The sequence below is a fragment of the Colletotrichum aenigma genome (assembly GCF_013390185.1).
Source record: "Colletotrichum aenigma strain Cg56 chromosome Unknown KSG_Cg56_contig08, whole genome shotgun sequence".
Taxonomy (NCBI): Eukaryota; Fungi; Ascomycota; class Sordariomycetes; order Glomerellales; family Glomerellaceae; genus Colletotrichum; species Colletotrichum aenigma.
In genome coordinates this window covers 1,706,513-1,728,350 of record NW_023500914.1, presented here as the reverse complement: position 1 = coordinate 1,728,350, position 21,838 = coordinate 1,706,513, and the positions used below count along the sequence as shown (strand labels likewise).

General features: G+C 49.5%; 7 protein-coding genes across 7 annotated transcripts; 4 read left to right on the top strand and 3 right to left on the bottom strand.

The window, feature by feature from the left end:
- Positions 1 to 68: 68 nt before the first annotated feature.
- atad-3-0 (ATPase family AAA domain-containing protein 3) lies at positions 69 to 3,268 on the bottom strand (the record flags this gene model as incomplete). Its single annotated transcript, XM_037327247.1, has 11 exons — positions 69 to 520; positions 573 to 669; positions 717 to 787; positions 847 to 889; positions 941 to 1,019; positions 1,069 to 1,104; positions 1,160 to 1,340; positions 1,399 to 1,582; positions 1,644 to 1,663; positions 2,417 to 2,845; positions 3,256 to 3,268. 11 exons carry the CDS (start codon positions 3,266 to 3,268, stop codon positions 69 to 71), a joined length of 1,605 nt encoding a protein of 534 aa, XP_037173869.1.
- A 2,067-nt stretch (positions 3,269 to 5,335) lies between these two features.
- Positions 5,336 to 5,765, top strand: CGCA056_v012002 (uncharacterized protein; the record flags this gene model as incomplete). The annotated part of the gene is made up of 3 exons (XM_037327246.1): positions 5,336 to 5,373; positions 5,425 to 5,560; positions 5,643 to 5,765. The coding sequence occupies 3 exons, from the start codon at positions 5,336 to 5,338 to the stop codon at positions 5,763 to 5,765; spliced, it is 297 nt and encodes a 98-aa protein (XP_037173868.1).
- A 308-nt stretch (positions 5,766 to 6,073) lies between these two features.
- On the bottom strand, positions 6,074 to 7,885 carry prnB-0 (Proline-specific permease; the record flags this gene model as incomplete). Its single annotated transcript, XM_037327245.1, has 2 exons — positions 6,074 to 7,322; positions 7,383 to 7,885. 2 exons carry the CDS (start codon positions 7,883 to 7,885, stop codon positions 6,074 to 6,076), a joined length of 1,752 nt encoding a protein of 583 aa, XP_037173897.1.
- Positions 7,886 to 8,696: 811 nt separating this feature from the next.
- Positions 8,697 to 10,341, top strand: puuB-0 (Gamma-glutamylputrescine oxidoreductase; the record flags this gene model as incomplete). The annotated part of the gene is made up of 2 exons (XM_037327244.1): positions 8,697 to 9,368; positions 9,430 to 10,341. The coding sequence occupies 2 exons, from the start codon at positions 8,697 to 8,699 to the stop codon at positions 10,339 to 10,341; spliced, it is 1,584 nt and encodes a 527-aa protein (XP_037173867.1).
- A 3,211-nt stretch (positions 10,342 to 13,552) lies between these two features.
- CGCA056_v011999 (uncharacterized protein) lies at positions 13,553 to 15,508 on the top strand (the record flags this gene model as incomplete). Its single annotated transcript, XM_037327243.1, has 1 exon — positions 13,553 to 15,508. One exon carries the CDS (start codon positions 13,553 to 13,555, stop codon positions 15,506 to 15,508), a length of 1,956 nt encoding a protein of 651 aa, XP_037174001.1.
- A 495-nt stretch (positions 15,509 to 16,003) lies between these two features.
- CGCA056_v011998 (uncharacterized protein) lies at positions 16,004 to 16,719 on the top strand (the record flags this gene model as incomplete). The annotated part of the gene is made up of 3 exons (XM_037327242.1): positions 16,004 to 16,171; positions 16,243 to 16,419; positions 16,483 to 16,719. The coding sequence occupies 3 exons, from the start codon at positions 16,004 to 16,006 to the stop codon at positions 16,717 to 16,719; spliced, it is 582 nt and encodes a 193-aa protein (XP_037174002.1).
- A 104-nt stretch (positions 16,720 to 16,823) lies between these two features.
- CGCA056_v011997 (putative 30S ribosomal protein S17-like protein) lies at positions 16,824 to 21,619 on the bottom strand (the record flags this gene model as incomplete). The annotated part of the gene is made up of 2 exons (XM_037327241.1): positions 16,824 to 16,832; positions 16,886 to 21,619. The coding sequence occupies 2 exons, from the start codon at positions 21,617 to 21,619 to the stop codon at positions 16,824 to 16,826; spliced, it is 4,743 nt and encodes a 1,580-aa protein (XP_037174695.1).
- Between the last annotated feature and the right edge of the window lie 219 nt (positions 21,620 to 21,838).

The window sequence follows — 21,838 nt, the reverse complement described above, 5'->3', positions numbered from 1 at the left end:
GGGTCAACGCCGATTAGGAAGCATTCTGTTATAGCCTGAGATGAGACTCATGCAGCCTCAACTTGCTTTTATCGCTCCCCCTTACCCCTGCGAATATCATCGGCCGTATAACCTTGTCTCAGTTCTTTCAAATAAGCGTCAAACTTGCCTGCCTCTCTAATCACAGAAGCTATGTGCTCATACCCAAGACGCATGCCGCGATACACAGCTAACTGTCGTGCCGTGGAGATGGCGTTACGAATTTCTCTGCCATTCAGATTCGCTGTCGCAAGCTCAGGGAGGTGCTTGCGAATTTCTTCCGAGTCAATTCCAATGTCTTGGTGAATGCTGCTGCTTATTTCGAGGTGATTAGTAGCCGTACTTCTGTCATCATTGAGCTTCTCAATGCGGTCGATGAAGTTCGTCCAAATTTGAAGCCGTTGTTGCTCGCTCAGATTATTGTATCTCAGGTTTAGCTGGATGCGAGATTTGAATGCTTCGTCAAAGGTTCCCACGCGATTGCTCGTCAGAATCAGAATACCTGAAATCTCTGATTAGAAAATAACAGCAGTGAAGTGTTTCGCCGCACTTACCATCGTAATATTCTAAAACGCGCAGGAAAACTGTTTCATCACGGTCAGAAAAGAAGGCTATGAATAGGAAGACGTCGGGCTTGACATCTTGCATGGCCTAACTATCAACAAGAAGACAATTGAGCAATTATACTTGCCTGATACGAGGGCATTTCTTTCGAGATTTCTGAGTGTTCGCTCCTCCAAGAACACATCCGCTTCGTCCAAAAGAACAACTAGCGATGAAAAGTAAGCTTTTGATTACAGGACATATTTCAAACTCAGCAGGTCTTACCGCATCCCCAAGTCTTTCCAAGAAGGAGGACGGTGTCTAAGTACTAGTTTGGGTCAACAACTGGAGTGTGGCATCCTGAACAGAAGAAGCCCACCTTCTCTACGTCTTCCGCTTTTGTTCCGATGTCTCCACACGTAACTCTGTACAAGGGCTTCTTGGCAATTTCAGCAACGCTAATGATGTCAGCTCATTTTGCTCTATAAGGGATAGGCTTTCAAATACCTTTCAGCGGTCAAAGTTTTCCCAGTTCCTGGACCACTAATTGCAGTCAGCAGATTTGAAGCCATAATCACCATAGAGCGAACACACTTACCCGTGAAGTAGGATGAAAAGGCCATTTCCCTTTCCATGAATGAGATCGGTGTTCTCTTCCGCTCTCAATTGCGTGGTGACTACTGCCTTAACCAACTCTTTGGTTTCCATATCAATGACTAGGTGCTCAAATGCCTGATCGTTCCATTTAACATCGTTAATGAATTCAACGTCCAAATTCACTGGGAAAAAGAGTCAGCTTAGTCAATCGGATACGTCCAATACTCCAATACCACGTACCCCACTCCTTCTTTTGCATGTTGAATCCCGGTATTTGAGTGGGAAGACACATGAAGAAAGTATCATCAGGCTCCCAACTGTCATCAAGCTTGATCTCAGGTCCAATGTCACTATTAAAAGTGTGCTTTCTGTCGGGATGCATCTGGTTGTATGTGCCGTAATCCACCATGAACCTCGAATCATCCTGCCGATTAGAAATTAGTTCGATCAGAGATGAGCGTCTAGATAGCTAGATAGTTTCTCACTGAAGGCTTCAGGCCGTCATCTGAAAATCGAGAGTATGACACATATTTTCGACTCCGACATTTCCAAAACATTCGTCCACGATTCTTCAAGGCCTGGATAGTTTCGTTACTGGCATACCCTACCGGGTAACAAGAAGAAAGGTCAGTAATTGCAAATGAACCATCTTGATCACACGGTGGTAGTGTATCAAGTATTATGTCTCGAATGATGTGGTGGAAGGTGCCTCTAAATGCCCAAGTTCTGATCGGTATCGTTGCTCGAAAGCCTTGTTCAAAGGTGTTCGAGGCCTCAAGCCACCGGGTAGTAATGGCCCCTCTAATCTGATGCTTCTTGGTACCATCCGTCTTGCAAATCAATATTCCGTTAGGAACCTAGCGTTGTTAGTACGGGAAGAAGGGAGGCAGGTGGTGAAATACAAAGAGATACTGAATGTACTGAGCAGTGATCCTGCCCCTGTCTAACAATCCGTCTACCATGCTCCAATCCCTCCCCAAACGTTCGTGGATATACTGTTGAAACACAGCTAGATGCTTTCTCTCTGCCTGGAGTAGAGTTTCAGTATATATTTCAATCTCGTTTCTTCGATGAAACCACCAAAGATACGGATAGGTTATCTCGTCATCAAATTTCCTGTTGAATTTGGGATGCGGAAGCCCACTTAAGGCATCATCTGCTATTTTTCCCAACACTTCTGAGAGCTCCTCTGATATCAAAGTGATATATTCGCTCTTGAGAAAGCTTGATGTGTCGGAGTTTAGATGATTCGTCATACGATCGTGATGGTTGAAGTCCTTGGGAGAGGCGACTCCGCAGCATTCGAAGTTACGGTAAACGATGAACGTGATTTCCTTGTTTCGCTCTAGATGTAGCTCGAGGTGAGGAATCGCGTGACTCCCTCTGAGATGAGCATTGTATCGTCCGCTCTCTACAACCCAGGGCTCATCCAGATAGAGGTTCTCCGCATTTGTATCATGACACAATATCCTGTTAACAATCTCGCATTTTGGCGGGCCCTGCTGTTGCAAAACCCTGTATCGCAGTCTCTCGGCCTCTCTTAGGGTGTCTGATGCAGACCCCATGGCGACTAAAAGCTCGCCATCAGGGGTATTCGGAGAAACATCTATGAGGCGGCATATCTCGCGACGCCAATCAATCGTCGTATGAGGCCGATATATAGGGCGCTGCTCAGAGTTCTCTGGATCTATGGACTTTGGTTAGTCAATTTCATTTACCTGGGTCATCCAAGATTCAATCACCTAAGCCCAGGCTACTGGGACTCCTGTCCCGACTTGGCGGAGATGAAGAACGTGATGGAATGAGGCGCTTGAGTCCTCGATGGGCTTGATCAGTTTGACTTCGCTCGTTGTGATGTGGAGAATCTTCATTTTTCGGTGGATACGACACTCGAGGTCTCTTTCGGGATTTGTCTTCGCCCGCCATATTGGATGATAGGACTGCAGAAGGAGGAAATGAAGCAGGTAGATTGTGCGCATGTCCGCAGCATGATGACTCCGTCATCTATCCGCCGACAGCGGCTGCAGGACAGGTGTTACTGGTTGAAGCTGCAGCCCAAGGCTCCATGTGTTGGTGGCATCCCATAGGTTGACTTACCGAGGCGCGCCATTGTGCCGTATCTGCACCAGCGCCTCGTCACCAGGGGTTGAGCTAACGTCACGGTAAGACCAACGTTGAAATCTAATTGGAGGCAGGTCTCTAAGAATTGCGCTGTTATCTTTGTGGGACTTTGATTTCTTGTGCATATGACGGACAGCCACAGTGACCTATGGATAAGACCATACCACAAATACATTCTTATCCTTAATCAAAACATGAAACCCGATGGTTTGCAATGCTGCATGGTACTAGAGTTAATCAATTGACTCTGATTGTCATCACAGACCCAATTACTAGATACATGTAATATTATTTCATTTATATGAGCACATGTAATGTATGATTGTAATATGCACTATGTACCATCATTTACGTCTGAATATTGAACGCTGCTACTCTTTTACGTCGATATTTCGAGCGTGGAAAGTTGTATTACGGTTATTGATTTCTAGCGTCCCTGCTCGGCTTCCTTCAAATAGGCAGTATGAATTCAGATTCATGACCTTACCACCAACTACGGGGAGTTTCGGATTCTGGTTTCGGGCCCGTTTAGAATGGCTCGCAGTCCTTGCAAGGGCCCTGGAAGTTAGCCACGGCTCCAAGGCAAGCAAGATCGGCCACCGGATCTAAAACAGGTCAGCTTTCACTTAAATATTAAGGCGGCTGCTGCGGCTTACTCAAGAAAAACTCGTCAACAGCAGCCGCGCAAGTCGGAATGACAGCGGCGAAAGCTCCTATGCAAGCTACAACAAGACTTAGTAACCATCACTCTTCCAAATCTTGTGAGTCGGCACCTACACCAGACATCGCAGCCTCTGGCCTCGTGGCCTCGGAGTTTGGTGATGGCGTTGTTGCAAGCACCAAGGTCATTGGAAGTCTCGCACTGGTACTGCCTCTGTCTCTTGGCAAGACTGGCATCAACGTTTCCCTCAGAAGGTGCGGCGGCCACAAAGGGCACGGCGATGGCCAGGAGGGCTACTGTGTTGAAGTTGATCTGCATCTTGACGGCGAAAGAGAACGATTCTGAGATGAGGCTTGCTCTTGATTGAGACGGCAGTGTTTTGATGCAAGAGTATGGGCGAATTGTGATGGAAATATCAAGAGTATTAATAGTTGTCGACGTCAAAGTAAAGACTTGATCTCAGGAAGCGGACTCCTCGGACGGCAACTGACATCCTGATTTGGATCACAAAACTCGGCATCTTGGCATAATTTCAGAATGAGGCTGATGAGCTCGTGTTCGGCCGACTGATCGCCAATCACAGCCTACTACTCACCCCGGAATATGAAGTACGGATTCGAATGAAGTCTGATCAGACTAAGATGGGCTCTGAACTAGACCATTTTGGACGCCATGGTTGATGAAACAAAAACTCTCTTAAATTCCCAGCGCTCTAAGCTTGCTTTGCAAACTTTCCGTGGTATCCGTTTCGGGCTCACTTGATGGGTATCACACCGCTTTTTAACCGACTCTCGGTTTGACGTTCGATCTGACGGTTGATCGGCGCTCTTGGCGACGTCTCTGTATTTCATTATTGTCCTTCCAAGGGACGTGTTGACCGTGGTGGGATGCCGTGAATGGAAACTAGCACAACTATAATTAATTAAGACTGCATGGGCCTTACCCGACATACTCCAACCAATCAGGCTTTCTGTCTCTCTTCTGAAAAACCTCAAAACTTTCGAAAGTCTTCAAGTCGCCTTCTGTTAGATCCGATCCTACCGACACACGATTGAGTCCGCGTTGAGACTTGACTATTGCCGTTAATAACTTGGCGCCAAGGGAAGTCTCGGCCTTTCCCTCAAAATACTATTTTCACTCGGAATTCTCGGGGGCGAGAAGTGAATTTTCTGAGTCATGAGTCCCCAGTCAAACCTTCGAGTAAGGCATGTCTAGGGACTGAACGTAAGGATGTCGGGGAGTAGGAATACCTATGGAATCATTCATGTTTGACGTGTGTATAAAAGGAATTCCTCTCACCGACTTCGTGACCAAATCTTCTCATCTAGCCCAAGCTTTCAACTCAATCTCTACCATTTACCTCTCCTCATCCGGGATCCCACCTTCAGCTCCAAAATGAAGTTCAATATTATCGGCCTCGTTGCCGCGGCATGGTGATAATGCGCACCGCAACAGAAGATGAAACATATGCTGACCATTTCAAGGATGCCGCTCGCAGCATGCCAGTTTTCTTGCCACTGCCAGATTGCCAACAACGGAAATGCCGTCATTGCTGCTGTTCGACTTTGCGACGAGGTCGGCGGAACAATCTGCTATAACTCTGCCGGAAATTACAATGTTGTAAGTGTCATAAACGTGCCAACTTTTTCACCTCGGCTTTGCATGAAAAAAGGCGTCAGTGCTAAGAAATCTCTTCGAACAGTGCAAGACTAGTGCCGCGTGGACCGATGAGCAGTGCAAGAACACGTTCCAGGGTATTGACCAGCCCAATGAGAGATTCAGAGCTGTTTGCACCGCGTACAACGGCGGAGGATGTCCTGCGTAGTTTGTTGTGCCGCGTGCTAGTCGGTCCACGGACTTGGATGCCACGCCTTGTCACTAGGCTGTTGCATGAAAGCAAGAAATCTTGACTTAGCAATACATTTCTATGCTTAGAAGGCTCGTTGACATACCCGGTCCGTTGCTGTCATTCTGGAATGTGTACATATGGCGCTTGCAGATTGGAATGATGCCACAAAACAACGTTGAATCTTCCGATAGATAACCATATAGAACCTAGACGCTGTTTATGAAATATGTGACAAAGCTCTGTAGCTAATCCAATAATACCCGGGCTTTATTTTTCAAAACCTCCTAGTAATCTCCCCAAACTTTGTCCCATGTTCTCAGAATGACATTCTTCTTCATAAGCTCTCCATTACGATGCTCCTCCTGCAGACCTTCTTCCCAGAGGCGGCACTCATCATCAATCGCTTGCTTTCGTCCGTCGGCATAAATGTCCAGGGATCCGGGATCAACAAAGCTTGTGCGCTTGTATATCTTCCAAAACACAAACATGCCAACAAACCAACCAAGACCAAAATAACTTGTGATGAAGCCTTTTGTAGACCACGGGGAGAATATGTCGAACCCAATGAACGAAGAGATAATCGACCCCAACACCATACACAAATAGGGAGTCCAGGAAGCGCCGGGTGCGATATAGGGGAAGATAACTGTTTCCATCTGCGTGACTGATTCGACGTTGTTGTCTCTGTCAAGCAGTGAGGCCAGCCAACTCTTCTTGCTTGTGCTGATTTGGCGTATTCCCTGGGCTTTCAAAGCGCGGCGCCAACCAACAAAGACCCAGGACATGCAGGTGAAATTGACGACCAGTGAGACGGTTGTTAACTCCAAGAACCAAGAGAATACCTCACTTGCTTCGTTCGACGCAACCAAAAATGACAGAAGAGAGATGAGAGTGACTGCTGTCACACAGACCCATGGTACCCCGCTCTTGGTGCATCTCAAAAAGAGCTTGGGTGCTTGTCCATCTTGTGCAAGAGAATAGAGGGTGCGGCTGGACGAGTAGAGAAAGGCGTTTCCGCAGGACCAACCGGAAAGTAAGATGAGAAAGTTGATGAGTCCTGGCAGAAACCCCGAGATGCCATGGCTGAGGAGTCCCAAAACCCATGGCGACGCAGCGGCTCCAGCATCGCCGGAATCGATCGCGCCCAGGAGGCGTTCATCGCGCGAATTGCATATTATGCCAACCGCGAGGATACCAAAAATGTAGAAAAACAGGATACGATTGATGATCATCTTGGATACTCGTGGGATGGTCTTTCGCGGGTTCTGAATCTCTCCAGCTGCGAGAGATATGGTATCTGGTCCACCGATTGTGAAAGCAGCGTAGCGCACTGATATGCAGACGCTGAGGAAAACGCCAGTGGCTCCATCTGCATAGTAAGAGTGCACAAAGTTTCCATTAGACCAGTTTCGAAAGCCATAGGCATCGTGCTTCGGACTCCCGCCCACCATAGTAATGAACGTCGCCATCATAAGGCTGAGAAGCAGGAGGACCTTAGTCGAGCCCATGACAAACTCACTTTCGCCGAACCATCTGTCAGGCTAATTAGCAAATAAAGTTTCTCGTGTCAGAATTTCACCAGCCTTCACTTACTTGACAGCTGCCATGTTCAGGAAGTAGCATACTGCCAGAACCATGGCAATCCACACTGCTGGGTTGACGTCGACGTTCCAATAACCCATGACTGTGGCGACCGCTGAATATTCCGTGCAAACAAGCATAGCGCCAGCGAAGAAATAAGTCCATCCCATGGCGAAGCCGAGTGCGGGATCCACGAAACGAGCGGCAAGCTCGTAGATTGAGCCTCTGATCGGCAGCCAAGCCACCATCTCAGCAACGTTCAGGGTGGTGGGCCATATGAACCCCACGCCGTAGATGATGTACCCGATAATAAGAGGCAGGGGTCCCGCCTTGGACAGGACGCCGCCCACGCCCACGAAGAGGCCGACGCCAATGCCTCCGGCAATTGTCATGAGCTGAACATGGCGTGGAGACAGACCCCGTTGTGTTTGGGGAATCGTGGCCTCGGATGTTTGGCCCAAGCGGGTGAATGAGCTGTCATCTGCGATGGCGTCTTTCACTGCCGGTCCTGCCATTGTCGCGGATGGATTTGGCGAGGAGGGTCGCTGGCATATGGTAATCAAAGAGAGAAATTTAGCAGAGCGGCATAAAATCCAAGGGTTTCGGAGGGGCTTTACAAGCGATACGACTCTTAAGTTTTGGCTAACACCTATTGCGATGGTGGCAGTAGCCAAGTTATGAGAGAATCCAGGCAAATACCGTTCATTCCCATAGTAAGAATCTGTGATACCGTATGTCGGATGAGCCTTCCTATCTCAAGTCGTGACCCATGACGGCACCAACCGGCCTATGCATAACAACTAAGATAACATATCACCCGATATCATCACAGCACTTTTATCTGGTGTGACCTTTGCTAGAATGCGATAACACAGTAGCAAGACGGAGGGGTCCATTAGCATCTGGAGTGGGGACGCAAATTGGCCAGTTGGAAGTGGGAGCTGACGACCCCTGAAGATTAGATCGTATTCGATTTCCTAGTTGGGATAGCCGATAAACCACGGCTCAGATCGTATTCATCCGCCTCTTATGGAAAGCAACTAGACTTGGCACAAGCTCAGAGTTTGAGTGCCGTTGATTTTGAGAATTCTCAGTACGCAATGTTTGCAAGAGCGAGTGACAGCTTGGACACGTTGCCGAGGAGGGGAAATGGCACACGCGCGTCGCAAGACAGACAGGTCGGCGTGCAGGCGAACGCTGATGAAACAAATTAAAACATGCGTCGCCAATGTGTTCTGCAGAATTCACAATTATCTGTTTGATTCCGAATACAATCTGATTTTATTCTTTACTGTATCGAGAGTCGCCGCTGGGCCAGGCAAAAACATGGCTGATACGAGAACTCGGAAGGCGAAGGACCGGCTCTTGGCTGTCGCCAAAGGCCTCCAACCGCCAGACTCAATGCCGAAAGACTTCATCGAGAGACTGACCGCGTGCCTTGTGGCTGACCCTCTACTTCCGAGGCCTAATCCATCGATCTCACTCTGGCAAGAACCCCCTCACCCCACCTTGGCAACCGTTCAGTCCCCCAATCTCCCTAGCTACGCCGACTTCGTTGTCATAGGCTCAGGGATCACTGGGTGCAGCGTCACAAAGAGCCTATTGGGAAACGAGGTCTTAGGCTCCGGTGATAATCCAAGCCAAGTTGTTGTCCTAGAAGCTCGGAATCTTTGCAGTGGTGCCACGGGCCGTAATTGGGGCCAGCTCGTCAGTCCCGTCGGTCAAACGTTCGCGGGTCTGGTCGAACACTTTGGCAAAGCGACTGCGATGGAGATGGCTCGATTTAGCCTCATGAATATTGAGCGTGTGATGTACATGGTAAGAGATATAGGACCGCAGATCCAGACAGAGAGCGAAATTCGAGATCTGGTCAAAGTTATGGTACCTGAGACTGAGTTCGCGTGGCTTGAATCGCTGAGCTCGTTGGAGGAATTCCGCGAAGCGTTTCCAGAGCACAAATATCTTCACAAGGTTTTCGAGCAGAAGGAGTTGGTCAAGGTTTGTCTTCTACACATCAGTCGATATTGACGATCACGGACACTGATGAATGTTCTCCCAGGAATGGAACGTCAAGGTTGGATTTGGCACGATCGTTCACAAAGCAGGTGCCATATGGCCATATCGATTGATCACTGGAATCTTTGAAAGTCTTCTGGGCCAGTATCCCAATCGCCTGTCTATCGAAACGAACACTCCAGTTACCGCCATTTCCCAGTCTTCCTCTCCTCAAGAAGAGACAGCCAACACGACATATAAGTACAAGATTACAACTCGAGGAACTGTGCATGCAAAGCAAGTCATTCACTGCACCAACACCAACGCTTCGCATCTTCTGAAGCCTCTAAGAGGTAAGATGTACCCGTACAGAGGCACGATGTCAGTCCAGAAAGCCGGCAAACATCTGGAGAATGTCGGGAACAGCGCCTCCTGGAGCTTGCTGAATAAGCCTATGTTGGATCACAACACAGGATTTTATGATGGCGGCCTGTACTACTTGCAACAGAACGGGTTGACGGGAGACATTTGGGTTGGAGGGGGAAGCTCGAGCATTTTCGGCACACTCTCGTCTGATGACACGTCGGTGCCCGGTCAGGCTATGAAGGATCTGGTGAGGTTCGTTCCTAATTATTTTTCCAAAGGATGGCCCCAGGGAGAGGAAGCCGAGATCCGGGGGATGTGGACCGGACTTCAATGTCATACATCAGATGGGTTACCCTTGATCGGAAAGATCCCTGGGTCCGCTTCAGGTCGTAAGAGTAGCGACGCCGAGTGGATTTGCGGAGGATACAATGGATACGGTATGGACAAGACCTGGCTATCAGGCGAGGCACTTGTGAAGATGATTGCTGGCGAAGGTGTGCCTGAGTGGCTTCCGAAGGCATTTTTGCTCACAGAGACCAGATTTGAGCAAGCCTTGACCCTCGAGAAAGCACTGGATAGATGGGTTTCGTTAGCACGAGATTCAAACTAGTCAGAAGTGTCAATGTGGGACACGTTAAACCAAATAGAGTGTTGGTTGTAAATTTGGTATCTATCCAAAGAGGGTGCCCAGCCTTTTCTCCACCTAAACGTCCAACCAATACACATTCTCCTTCCCCGAATCTAGCGCTGCCCAAGTATGATATACCAACCCCGAGATGTTCATCACCTTTCGCAAAGGCAGGACATCACGATATGCTGAAAGCCTTGCTGTGATGAAGTTTCGCGCGGTTGCTATTCTTATTACGTCATTGCCATGAGATCGGGCTTCCTCGTTATCAGCGTCCATTAATACGACTGCTTGAGTGCCAATGCGAAGCTCGCCGGCAACAGCCACGAAGATGAAAGGCTGAACACATCGAGTTCGGGACTCGAACGGAATATCTCAGAGCAGGTCAAGTGTATACATGGCCAAGCTCGTCAGCCATGAGTTTCTCTCTGTTTCCGTTGGTTTCTTGCAGGGTGGTGGAGCGTCGTAAAGGTTAACAGCATTCCATGGGTTATATCTGTCGGACAGCAAGTCTGGAAAGACGCGATATAATTGCAGTAGTCCTGAACAGATATAGGCCTCGTCTAATTTAGAGAGGTGAGCCAGAGTAGTGCGTGGATCTTCAGGGTCGACCATTTCGGAACTTTCGGGTCCTTTGTGAGCTAGCAGTTTCCGTTCGATTTGCCGAGCCTGTCGGGTATCCTTTCTGAAAAAATCGATGAGTTCTTCTGAAATGAAGGCGTTTGAAGCTTGTCTCCTCCGATGGCCATAAATCAGTCTTCCCACGCGGGCTAACAAGCCCATCGTATCGTCGGATATGCCTGTGAAAGGGTGGGGTAGATTCCCAGACGGTTGTGGAGGGCCTATGAAGCTAGATGTATCATCTGTAGTTGAGCAGGTTTCAATGAAAAAGGATAGAAGCAACTCCCAGTACTCGACTGCAGATTTGAAAAAACGGAATGTCATAGCCGTCTTAGAATCTGGCACCCAGTTTCGGAGTGTGTCTTGCGTGGTTGTGAACTTCTCCAATTCCAGGTCTGAAGGGTCATGCCGGCTTGCAGTGCGTCCCAGTAATAATTCAGACATGAGATTGATGTCTTTTTGGTGCCAAACAGAAGATGCATACCCGTTATCGAAGCCTTGAAGAGCAAGATTCCTCTCACTTACAGCGACACAACCGAGTTCAGGGAAGCTTTTCATCAAGCAAGCCGCGGCCATACTCTGCATTGTATGGAAGAGCACTTCCGACGATTGCCAGGAGCTCTCCACTAGGATTCGCATGTAGTTATGCTTGCTATCCCAAGTACAATAAAGTGGTATCACTTCTTGCAGAAATAGTCTGACAGAGCCGTGGGAAGGTTGGTCAGTCTGCGGGGCCAGCCTAGTGGATTCTGAGAAACGCTGTCTGAGCTTTGGAAAGGATCGTCAGGCTCTAGACACCGATGACCACCTGATGGATCTCCATCCGGGACCTCCACAGACACGTAATCTAGACTGCCTGTGTAGTTGAAGTCGGGAAACTCGAATGGAGATGACGACGTCGAAAACTGATGGTCTGAGCTAACCACATGATTTACTGTTCCTTCAAAAGATAGCCATGATGGGTTCCGAGATTCAAGAAAACCATCAGCAGGGTGTAGAACTGATTCCAAGTCTTTCAGGAGTGAAAGACTCAGATCAGCATGGCTATCACCATTCCTCTTGCTATCACTGGCTTCATCGGGAGGCAAAACGGCTGATGGCTTGGTAGGCGGGAGGCTCGAAGTATCTTTGGATCTTTTATTGCTGCCATTAATCCCTTCCGGGCTTCTTGGCGGAGCTGATCTTTTCGCATGAAGTTGGTTGGCTGGGGCCCATCGCACGTTCAACGGGTATCCAGGACAATTTGAGCCATATTCCTCGCAGCTAACGCAACCAGGCTTTCGTTGGTCACATTTGATCTTCCCTAACAATAAGCTACATGAAACCTTGAGCTGTGTTCGTACGCTTACCCGTCTAGTTTTGCACAGTGTGCATCCAAATCTACTCTTCTTGTGGGATATTCTGGTTGACATTTCCAACTCCACATGTATGATGTTGATTGCAAGGCGGGGAAATGAGATACCGAAGTGAGATAACTGACGGTTGATTCACCCGAGGCGGCTTATCATATCCGTGTTGGAGTCGTTTATGCTACATGCCTACCCGCCCTTACTTGGTTAATCGCTGTTAGTCAGCAGGAAACCACATAAGAGCTAGGTTGACCGACAATCTTGAGTATCTATATTTGGGCGATACGTCTGTTAGGTGGCTAGTCGTTCCTCAGTCGCGATTTAGTTCCAAGACTGTACCAGTTCAGATATCAACACAGTTTATGCATCCACTTCCTGCCAGAAATCGTCTTTTCCACAAGGTCATTGAGATAGAACTTAGATTCAATACATCAGTCATGTGAAGACAACGCTTCTCAGCACTTGATGCTAAGGTAAGTAAGGTAAAGAGTGAAAAGGTCACAGTAAAGGTTTCTCACAGCTGCTGGTACTGAGAGCAAAGTCTGTGCCCTACCGAGGAGTATAGTGATGTGGTAGCGAGTGGATTTGTTATATCGTCGTCTATCGCAGGTCATCCACAATGCCATTCATCAGTCTTAGCCCTCAAGATGGTAATCACTTGAGCAGTGAGGTGAATGTTTGTCTGCGATTCCGAGAGTTGCTCCTGTCGAATAAGATCCATGGATATGAATGTGACACCGGTCTTGAGTATTTAAATTGAATTGTTAAGCCACCAAATTGGAGATTTAGCATGCCTTCATATCAGAGTTGTTTCAACAGTGGCAAGTGGTAAGTATCCGGGTGTGTGAATGATACCTCCATAATCTATTCACTATCGAAGTATTGCGTTTCAATGACTGGTCAGTTTCGGCTGAGCGTCAGCTTCGTTATGGGAACGGATTGACAAATTTCGTTCGCATGCTCCAATCAGGCACTCCCATCCAATGGATGGCAAAGCTCACATCCAACCTTGGCTCCCTGTGGTCTGATGCAGTGATGCCCAACACAGTGGGGCCCGCGGTCGCATATTTGCTGGCCGCCATCACCTCGTTGGATTCCGCCCTCCCGAGATTGTCAGGAGACTCAATTCACGCAATCACATCTACGCTTCTTGCTTTTTCACGAAGCTATCATTCCGAAGACACTTTCATCATATGCAATCGAACGCAGTCGACGACTCAATAATGCCACAGGCGACCTTAATCAACGGCCACAAGCGGGCGCTACTCATCGGCTGTCCCGTTGATGCGCTCAAGGCGCCAGCCAGAGACCTGGAGACTATGAAAGCAATTCTCGACGATCACAGATTTTCCTGCAAGCTTGTACAAAATGCCACTAGAGCTCAGATTACATACCACCTAGAGAGCTTGATCGCTAAGACCAACGCGAGTGACGCTATCGTGGTCTACTTTTCGGGCCATGGCGGCCTTGTGGAGGAGTCTCGCGAGGTCACCGCGAATCCAGCAGTGCAGTTCCTCATTCCTTATGACTTTTCAGAGACCACTGAAAATGATTTCAGGGGCATCACAGACGTGGAGCTGTCGCGATATATGCGTCGACTCACCGATAAGACCGAGAACGTCACTTTGATATTGGACTGTTGCCATGCAGCCCGAATGGCCCGACTAAAAGCCACCGTCAAGAGAGTTGACCCGCAGGTCTATGGTGTAGTGTTCTCGCATGTTCGCAAGATGCTACAAAATGGCATGCTTGACAGAGGCGGCCACCATGAAAGAAATCCGCGACTACTCACAATCGCTGCATCTGCGCGAACTGAGAGCGCCTACGAACAATCCTTCGGGAGCGAGCAGCGAAGTGTTCTTACCGAAGCACTCGAGCGTGTGCTACGTCGGCGGGGTGCAGATGGCACCCTCCCTATGATTTGTTGGCGCAGTGTCATGCGTCTCGTTCGAGACCGAATCAAGGCTACCTGCCCCCAACAATTTCCGCAAATTGAGGGGGAGGATACGCGATTCACATTTAGTCTTGAGAGAGCAAGTATCGACGGTGCACTTCCACTATCGTACGATCACCAGAAAGGTCTTCTTGTTTTGCAGGGAGGGGAACTTCATGGAGTCCAAGTCGAAGACACGTATGCCGTCTTGCCGGCTCGTGAAGAGCGGTTTGACCCAAGTCGCCAGATCGCCGAGGTCAATGTCGACCTCGTTGGGCCTTTGATGTCGCACGTCAGTCTCAAGGATCTAGGCCATCTCAATCGTGTCGAGAGCCATGCTGGATCTGGCATGAGAGCCTTCCCAAGGAAGAAGATTAGTAGATTACCGGTGGCAGTTCGGTGCCAAATAAGCTCGGAGCGATTGAATCGCCACATCGACAGGTCTCCGTTCCTCTGCAGAGCTGGAAATAATGAGACGTCCCCATTCGCCACCATCACGAGTAGACATTCGCAAATCGAGCTCTGGAGCCAGGAGTCAGGCGAGTTATTTCTCTTGGGCTGCTGGTTGGTCGCAGAGAACGAGCATGTCGACACTCGGTGCGTCTCCGAGGTTATTGGCAGATTGGAGTCCATGGCGCGGTCAAGACATCTTCTCTCGCTCGCTCGGCAGGTCGAGCCGAACCCCCTGTCACAACAAGTCAGTGTGGAGGTCGGCCGAGTCCGAAATGGCCAACCGGACACGAGCGGTCAAGAAAAGGGCCTCTCTGTCACAGAGGGGGAGAGGATATTCATCAAGCTTCGCAACACTGGCCGGTCCGTGGTGCTTGTATCGATTTTCGAAATCTGTGCCGGATCTGTTATGATGCTGACTGCGGCAACACCAAATGGCCGAGAGCTCCGCCCTGAAGAAGAGTACACCTTCGGTGAACTGGACATGATATTTGGGACCCTTCAAGGGTCCGAGGTTGATTGGCCCGAAAGTGCGCCCAAGGTTCAAGGCTCTAGACTTCTCGAGAACATTGTTGTTGTGGTAACGCCCAGCCGCCTGGACATGGATCTTCGATGTCTCGAGACAGGCCCTGGTGCGGCCAAGGGTGACAGGGGTGCTCAAGAGCTTGATGAGCCAAGTCTGTCTGATTTCATCAGCGAGTTCGGGTCGGAATCTACCAACAGAATCAGGCCCGAAACCCAGACATTCGTCAAATTTGGAATGCGTCTGTTTTCCTTCGAGCTGAACCACAACTGAGCCGTCTTCCTGACATGATGGATGAGACTAGTCGCAACGAGCTTGATCTGGCGACGGTGCTCGCCATGCGCTTCTGTAGTGGAACCTTCGCTGTTAGATAATCCAAACGCCCAGAGCTATGCTTTCCAGTCACCAGTGGCAGTGCACAAAGTACATTGACATGTTTTTCCCAGGTTCTAGGTAATCCTTCCGTTTGTGCTGACCCGCACCTGAAATATTTCGCTCACCAATGCCTTCGTTTTACAAAATGTGATCCACTGTTGTGGCGACTTGGAGGGAGGCCTGCAGATGCAGCTCGACGTGGCAAGATGTGCTCAGCCCACCAGTTTATCCATGAACACTTGCCACAGTGTTTCGCCATTAGTACGTATTTGATGCGGTGGACGGGAAGGATTTTTCGTTTCTTCATTAAGGTCGCCCTGTTGAGTATCAACAATCTTCCGCTTCATCTGATCACACTTCGTTACAGTGATTGGTATTATTGCAGCCTTCGACATGGAAATACTCAAAGCTTCACCGGTGCCCCAGGAGAACATCTTTCCCCACACAACGGATCTACCCGTCGACGGCTGCGATCTTCCCGGCCCCGAGAATCAAGTTTCACAAGAAGACGCCTGGTGGGGTGACATCCCGGTTTCCGCCCCAGGGGGCCCGGTCCCCAAGGTAAGAGACTACACCATCTTCTTCCAGCTTATGCGTCATGCGAACCGGCGAACCGCTGACAAGGCATCCAGGGGTCCTTCGGAGCCTTGTTAAGGAAACTGAAAGGAGTGCCGGCTTGTGTGTGGGTTGTGAACCAACATGACGAGGAGATCACCGTCGTGGTATCCAAGCATCGCCCTTGCCGGATGCTCACGGGTTTTGAGGTCAATCTGTCAACAACCGGTGGAGGGATTGGTTTGAGCCAGACAGTACGTTGTTTAATCTCCGTCTCGCCTTCTCTTCAGTTTTGGTATTGACAATTGGGCAAATAGACATATGTAGGCCCTGCTACGAAGAAGACTCTCCAACCTGAATCGAAAACCAAGTCGGAGTCGAGAGCTACATTTCCTCTGTGGACGAGCAAAGACGGCTTCGCCGTGGTCACGGTATTTATAGGCAAGGAAAAAAGATTGCACATTGAGAATGATCGAATACTGGCTGGCGCTACGGCATACGTTGGACATGGACCGGATTTAAGGATTGAACCATATGGGCAGGCGTCGGATTAGAAAAAGGTTCTTTTGCATTTGTATTTTGGAGACATGACTAGCAACTTCGACATTTCTTTCAAGGACCAAAGTGAACATAAGGAACCCACAATGGCCCTGTAGGTTCAGACCTCCTAATATCGCGTGTAAGATGATTTCCACCAAATCTAACGCGTGCCTCCCGTACCATACTCTCACTGCCTTGAGTCGTCTCTTCCTCCACACGTGAGCGGTTTGTTTGTGGTATTTTGCGCATTTGATGACTTTGAACCCAGTCGTCGCGAAGATGCCGGATCGTGTGATGAAGGCTCCGGCACACAGAATCGTCCGTCATGCCCCCCTTCCACAACCCCTCGTAAGCCAACTTTGCCACATCCACACACAAGGCGTCGTCAACTTCCCACAACGTCCCAATGACATGTCGGAAGCCAGCAAGCTGAAAGGCGCCAGCCAAGTGAATGCTTTCGTCTACAGACTTATCATCAAGAATCTGGCTCGTTCCGCACGCCGATAAGTAAGCCAGAAATGGAGACTTTTCTCTGAGATTTATCTCCAAAAGACTGCCAGCTGTTAGAGATTGATCCTCCCAGTCTTCTAAAAGCAATCGACTCTGGAGAGGGTCGATAGAATGCGTATCGCCATGCCCAGCAAAGTGGAACACTTTGCAACCACCGTTTAGCGCGGCAAATACATCTTTGTGTCTTCCAGCCGCGTGAGTGTAGCTGATTCCTCTGGATATGCAGCCCAACTTCACGGCGTCAATTTCGCTCGTAGCATACTTCAGTGATGTCATGCCTGGCGTCTTCGGCATGGAAACGAGGACGAATTCTCGGCCAGAATTGCCTTCGCTTTCCTCTTGTGCTGCGTCTGCTGCGTCATTCTGATTGACAGAGCTGTAGTTCATCGACTTCCTAGCATGAATAATGGCTTGAACGGATGTACTGTAGGATGATATCACACGGTCAAGCGCTGTCCGCTCTTGACCACCAAAGTGATGACCAGCAGCGTGAAGAGGAAAGCCAACCAGCGGACCGGTCGGAATCCACCAAACATGCGGCCAAGGTTTCCCCGCGTGCGGCGTGCTCAAAATGCCCAAGGACTCGAGAACAGGTCCTACAATTACATCCCATAGCCAGATCAGAGTGAAGGGATACCTGACTTCAATGGCCTTTGACTCGATGATTTCATAGGTAACGTCGTTTAGTGGTAAAGTTCGAATGCCACATTCTCCAACAATAATAGCATCGCACCTGAACCGACTAACGTTGATAACAATAATGGGGCCTCGAGAACCCGCTTGTAGCATCTGATTCTCAGATACGGTGCCAAGAAACCCTTCAAAACCGGGCTGCTGCTGGATTTTCGACAGCAAATTTTCCATTCGAGCCGTAGCAAGATGACGGGTGTCGGCCTCGAGGGACGACTTGGCGGAATCACCATGGCTCGTGTTGGATGAATCCATAAGAATCCGGAGTTGGTCGAAAATCTGAGCCAACTTTGGATGCGAGCGGTGTAGCTCCGATGTGTCTGCGCGGATCTTCTGCAGAGAACCGGCGATAATGCCTCGCCCAGTTTCGAGCAGTTTTAAAGCCTCGACAGGGCTTTCGTCAGCCTCTAGTGCGATGGCGGCTGCATCTGAGGCTAGTCCGACGGCCTGTGTCAGGAGATACTGTTTGTCGGTTGGGCGCAGTGAGAGCGGCGCTGACATTGGGACCAGTAAAATAGTCTGCTTCGCCATGTCGTAGGCTTGCCGTCTGTCGTTCAAGACATCTGGAGTTAACAGGAATTGTCGGCCAGCATCGATACGCAAGCTGATCGGGGCTTGCTTATGGCCCAAAGTCGACACAAAGTTTGCCCTTGCATTCCGCAAGTCATCTGGCTCTCCGACTTTGGAGTATCTGTCCCAAAGTAAGCGCCCAAGATTGAATGTTGCTGCAGCTCGGTCAGGATGATCATCGGGGCAGGTATTCACCGCTTTGTTGGCAGCGCTGATACCCAACTCAAGGTCATCCAAATGTTGCATTTCAAAATGTCGATATTTGAGACCGTAGAACTTTCCCTGGTTGTTCAAATACTTGACTCGGTCGGGGCGGCCTTCAGGTGTGACCTGCACAGCTTCGTTGATCTGACTGATTGCCATGTTGAGATCTTCAATCAGTCCACGTTTCGGGTGGCTTTCTCCAGAGTATCGATCGATCAGTCTGTTTCCAATGGTGCTCAAGATTGGTCCTCGGTTGGGGTTATCCCGTGGAACAAGTGCCGCCAAAGCCGCTTGGGACACATCGATAGCTCGGTCAAAATCGGCCGTTTCCCCCTTCCGCTCAAATCTATCACTTAGAGCGTTTCCAAGGTTGTTCAGATAATCTGCCCTATCTGGATGAGTAGAAGGAACCGTTTTGACTGCCTCGTCGTGGAACTTGATAGCCTCTTCGAGGTCAATCAGCGCCCCAGAATGAGAGTACCTGTCAGAAAGCCGGTTTCCGAGGTTATTCAAATACTCCGCACATCTCACAAAGTGGTCCTGTTTACCGACTAGCACGGCCTTCCTCGCGAATGCGATGGAGTCGTCCAAATGTGAGAGTGCATGTGAACGGGCATATTTATTGCCCAGCAGACTTGCCAGCGCATTAAGGCGAGTGCCTTCAGCTGGGTGTCCTTCAGGCGTAGATTGGACGCTTTCTCTGGCGAGTCCGATGGCTTCTTCCAAGTCCGCTTTCTCCCCTGTACGCTGATATCTATCGCCAAGCCGGATTGCTAGATTGAACAGCTGGTCGATGCGTTCCGGAGTCTTCGTGCCCGTAGAAGTGGCTTCTGTTGCTTTCCTGGCGAGTTCAACAGACTTATCAAGGTCTTTCATCTCACCAGTCCTCAGGTACCTGTCTCTCAGACGGAGTCCCAAGTTGTTCATCCTGATGGATAGCCGAGGACCGTGTTGTGTAGTAGCCTCCAAGGCCTCCTGGGCAAGTTGAGTGGCCTCCGTCAAATCACCTTCATCGCCGGTATGAGTGAACCTGTCACCGATGCGGTTGCTTAGATTGATGAGAAAGTAACCGCGGTCTGGATGATCCGATGGTGCAATCTTCATGGTTTCTCTGGCAGACCTGATGGCTTCGTCGAGATCCTCCCTCCGTCCATTTTCATAGTATTGTCGTCCGAGGTTCATGCTAAGACCGTTCAGGTAGTCTGGACGCATCAGGTGTTTCTCGTGAGTTGCCTTGACAGCGTTTCGGCTCATCAGAATTGCTTCACTCAGGTCCGATGCTGCACGCATCCCGATGGCAGAGTAGCGCTCGCCTAGTCGGAGGCCCAAGTTATGGCAGCGTGCTGCCCAATGTGGGCTAGATAGTGAGGTTTCAGCAAGAGCTTCTCGCGTGAATTGAATACATCCGTGTACATCATCGGTAGTCCTGGTGTAGAAATACTTGTGGTCAAGATGATGGCTGAGAGTATCCAGGAGTTCTGGACGCTGTTCGTGGCCTTTCGGTGTAATTTTCACAGCCTCCTTTGCCGCAAGAATAACAGTTTCCAGGTCAGACATTGCTCCGGTGCGCGAGTACTTCTTATCAAGAAGGTCATGAAGGACGATGATGCGGGAAATCTTGTCGTTGATGCGGATGTGTGGCCCCGCGAATGTATCGTGAGCTTCTCTAGCAAATCCAATGGCTTCGTCCAATCCATCTGCGTCCAGAGTCTGAGAGTACCGCTTTCCGAGTAAAGCTCCAAGATTACTCAATACACTTAGTCGCTCTGGTACGTCTCGGGGAATGATCTCAAGGGCCTTCCTTGCCGCATGTATGGCTAAGTCCAGGTCATCCAGCGAGTTTGAGAACATAAACTTCTCGCCGAAACGAAAGGTAAGGTTCCTCAGAAACGTAGCCTGGTCGAGACTGTCGTTTGAGGTTACCTCGAGACCTTTCATGGCGATCTCAATTGCCTCATTCAGGTACTCCCTTTTGAGAGTGCTTTTGTACCGGTCTTCTAGCAAGCTCCCAAGGAGGTTAAGACGGGTGGGTAACTCCAGGCTTCCGTGCGGAGTCAAAGATAATACCTCTTGACTTATTCGTGTTGCCTCATGTATATCATCATCGGAAGCTGTCAGCGAGTATCTAGCTCCGAGACGTACAGCTAGGTTAAACCGCCGATCAAGTCGGCTGGGATGGTCCGGAGGCACAGCTGTAGTGAATGCATCAATGGCATCTTTGGCCAAGCTAATAGCCTCTTTCAAACATTGGCGCATGTCCGTGTAGACGTACTTAGAGTATAGAACGTGCCCAAGGTTGTTCAACCTATTCGATCTCTCGCGGTGGTCGGCGGGTGTGGCTTCGACCGCCTCTCTGGCATAACGGATCCCATCTTCCAAGTCTTTGAACTCGCCAGTATGTCGAAATCTTGCTGTAACTAGGAACGCAAGGTCACTCCGCCATCCAGCGCGTGTAGCTTCATTGTGTATGCCCGGGGAAGCTTCTATAGCCTGATCCGCGGCTTGAATCGCTTCCTGTAAGTCCGGCAACCGGCCCAAGCGCTTGTATCTTGTATGAATCCGATGTGAGAATTCACTAAGTCTGCTGGCCTTATATTCGTCATCTTCCGGTGTTAACTCTGCAGCCTCTTTGGCAGCCTGAATGCTTTTGTCCAGATCCATAATTTCGTGAGTTTCGTGATACGTTTCCAGCCAGAGGGAGTGCAAAGTGGCGAGGAAGTCTGCCTGGTTCGTGATCAGGCCCTTCTCTGCCGTGACCTTCACCAGAGCTTCAGAGACCCCAATAGCTTCCTCAAGATATTGTATGGACTTGGTTTGGCTCCATGCCCAGTCGAGCAGACCTCCGAACTTTGCCAAATTCCTCCATCGCTCCTCGTCGTCTTCAGACACTCCCTCCAGCGCCTGTCTTGCGCGATCCACAACGTCGTCAATACTCTCCATCGGAAAGAGACTTTTGGTACGCAGAGCACTTGGTATTGTGGTACCAGACGAATCGTTGATGATTTAGCTTCAATAGTGCCGACAGAATTCAGGCGTGAAATATTGCGTGATGTGACACGGGAGCCTTGCGGCTCACTTGCTTATCCACCCCATATTTCCCTCAATCGCCCGCAGAGCCATTCTTTCCAACGGAAGCGCCAGCCAATCTCCATGCAATTC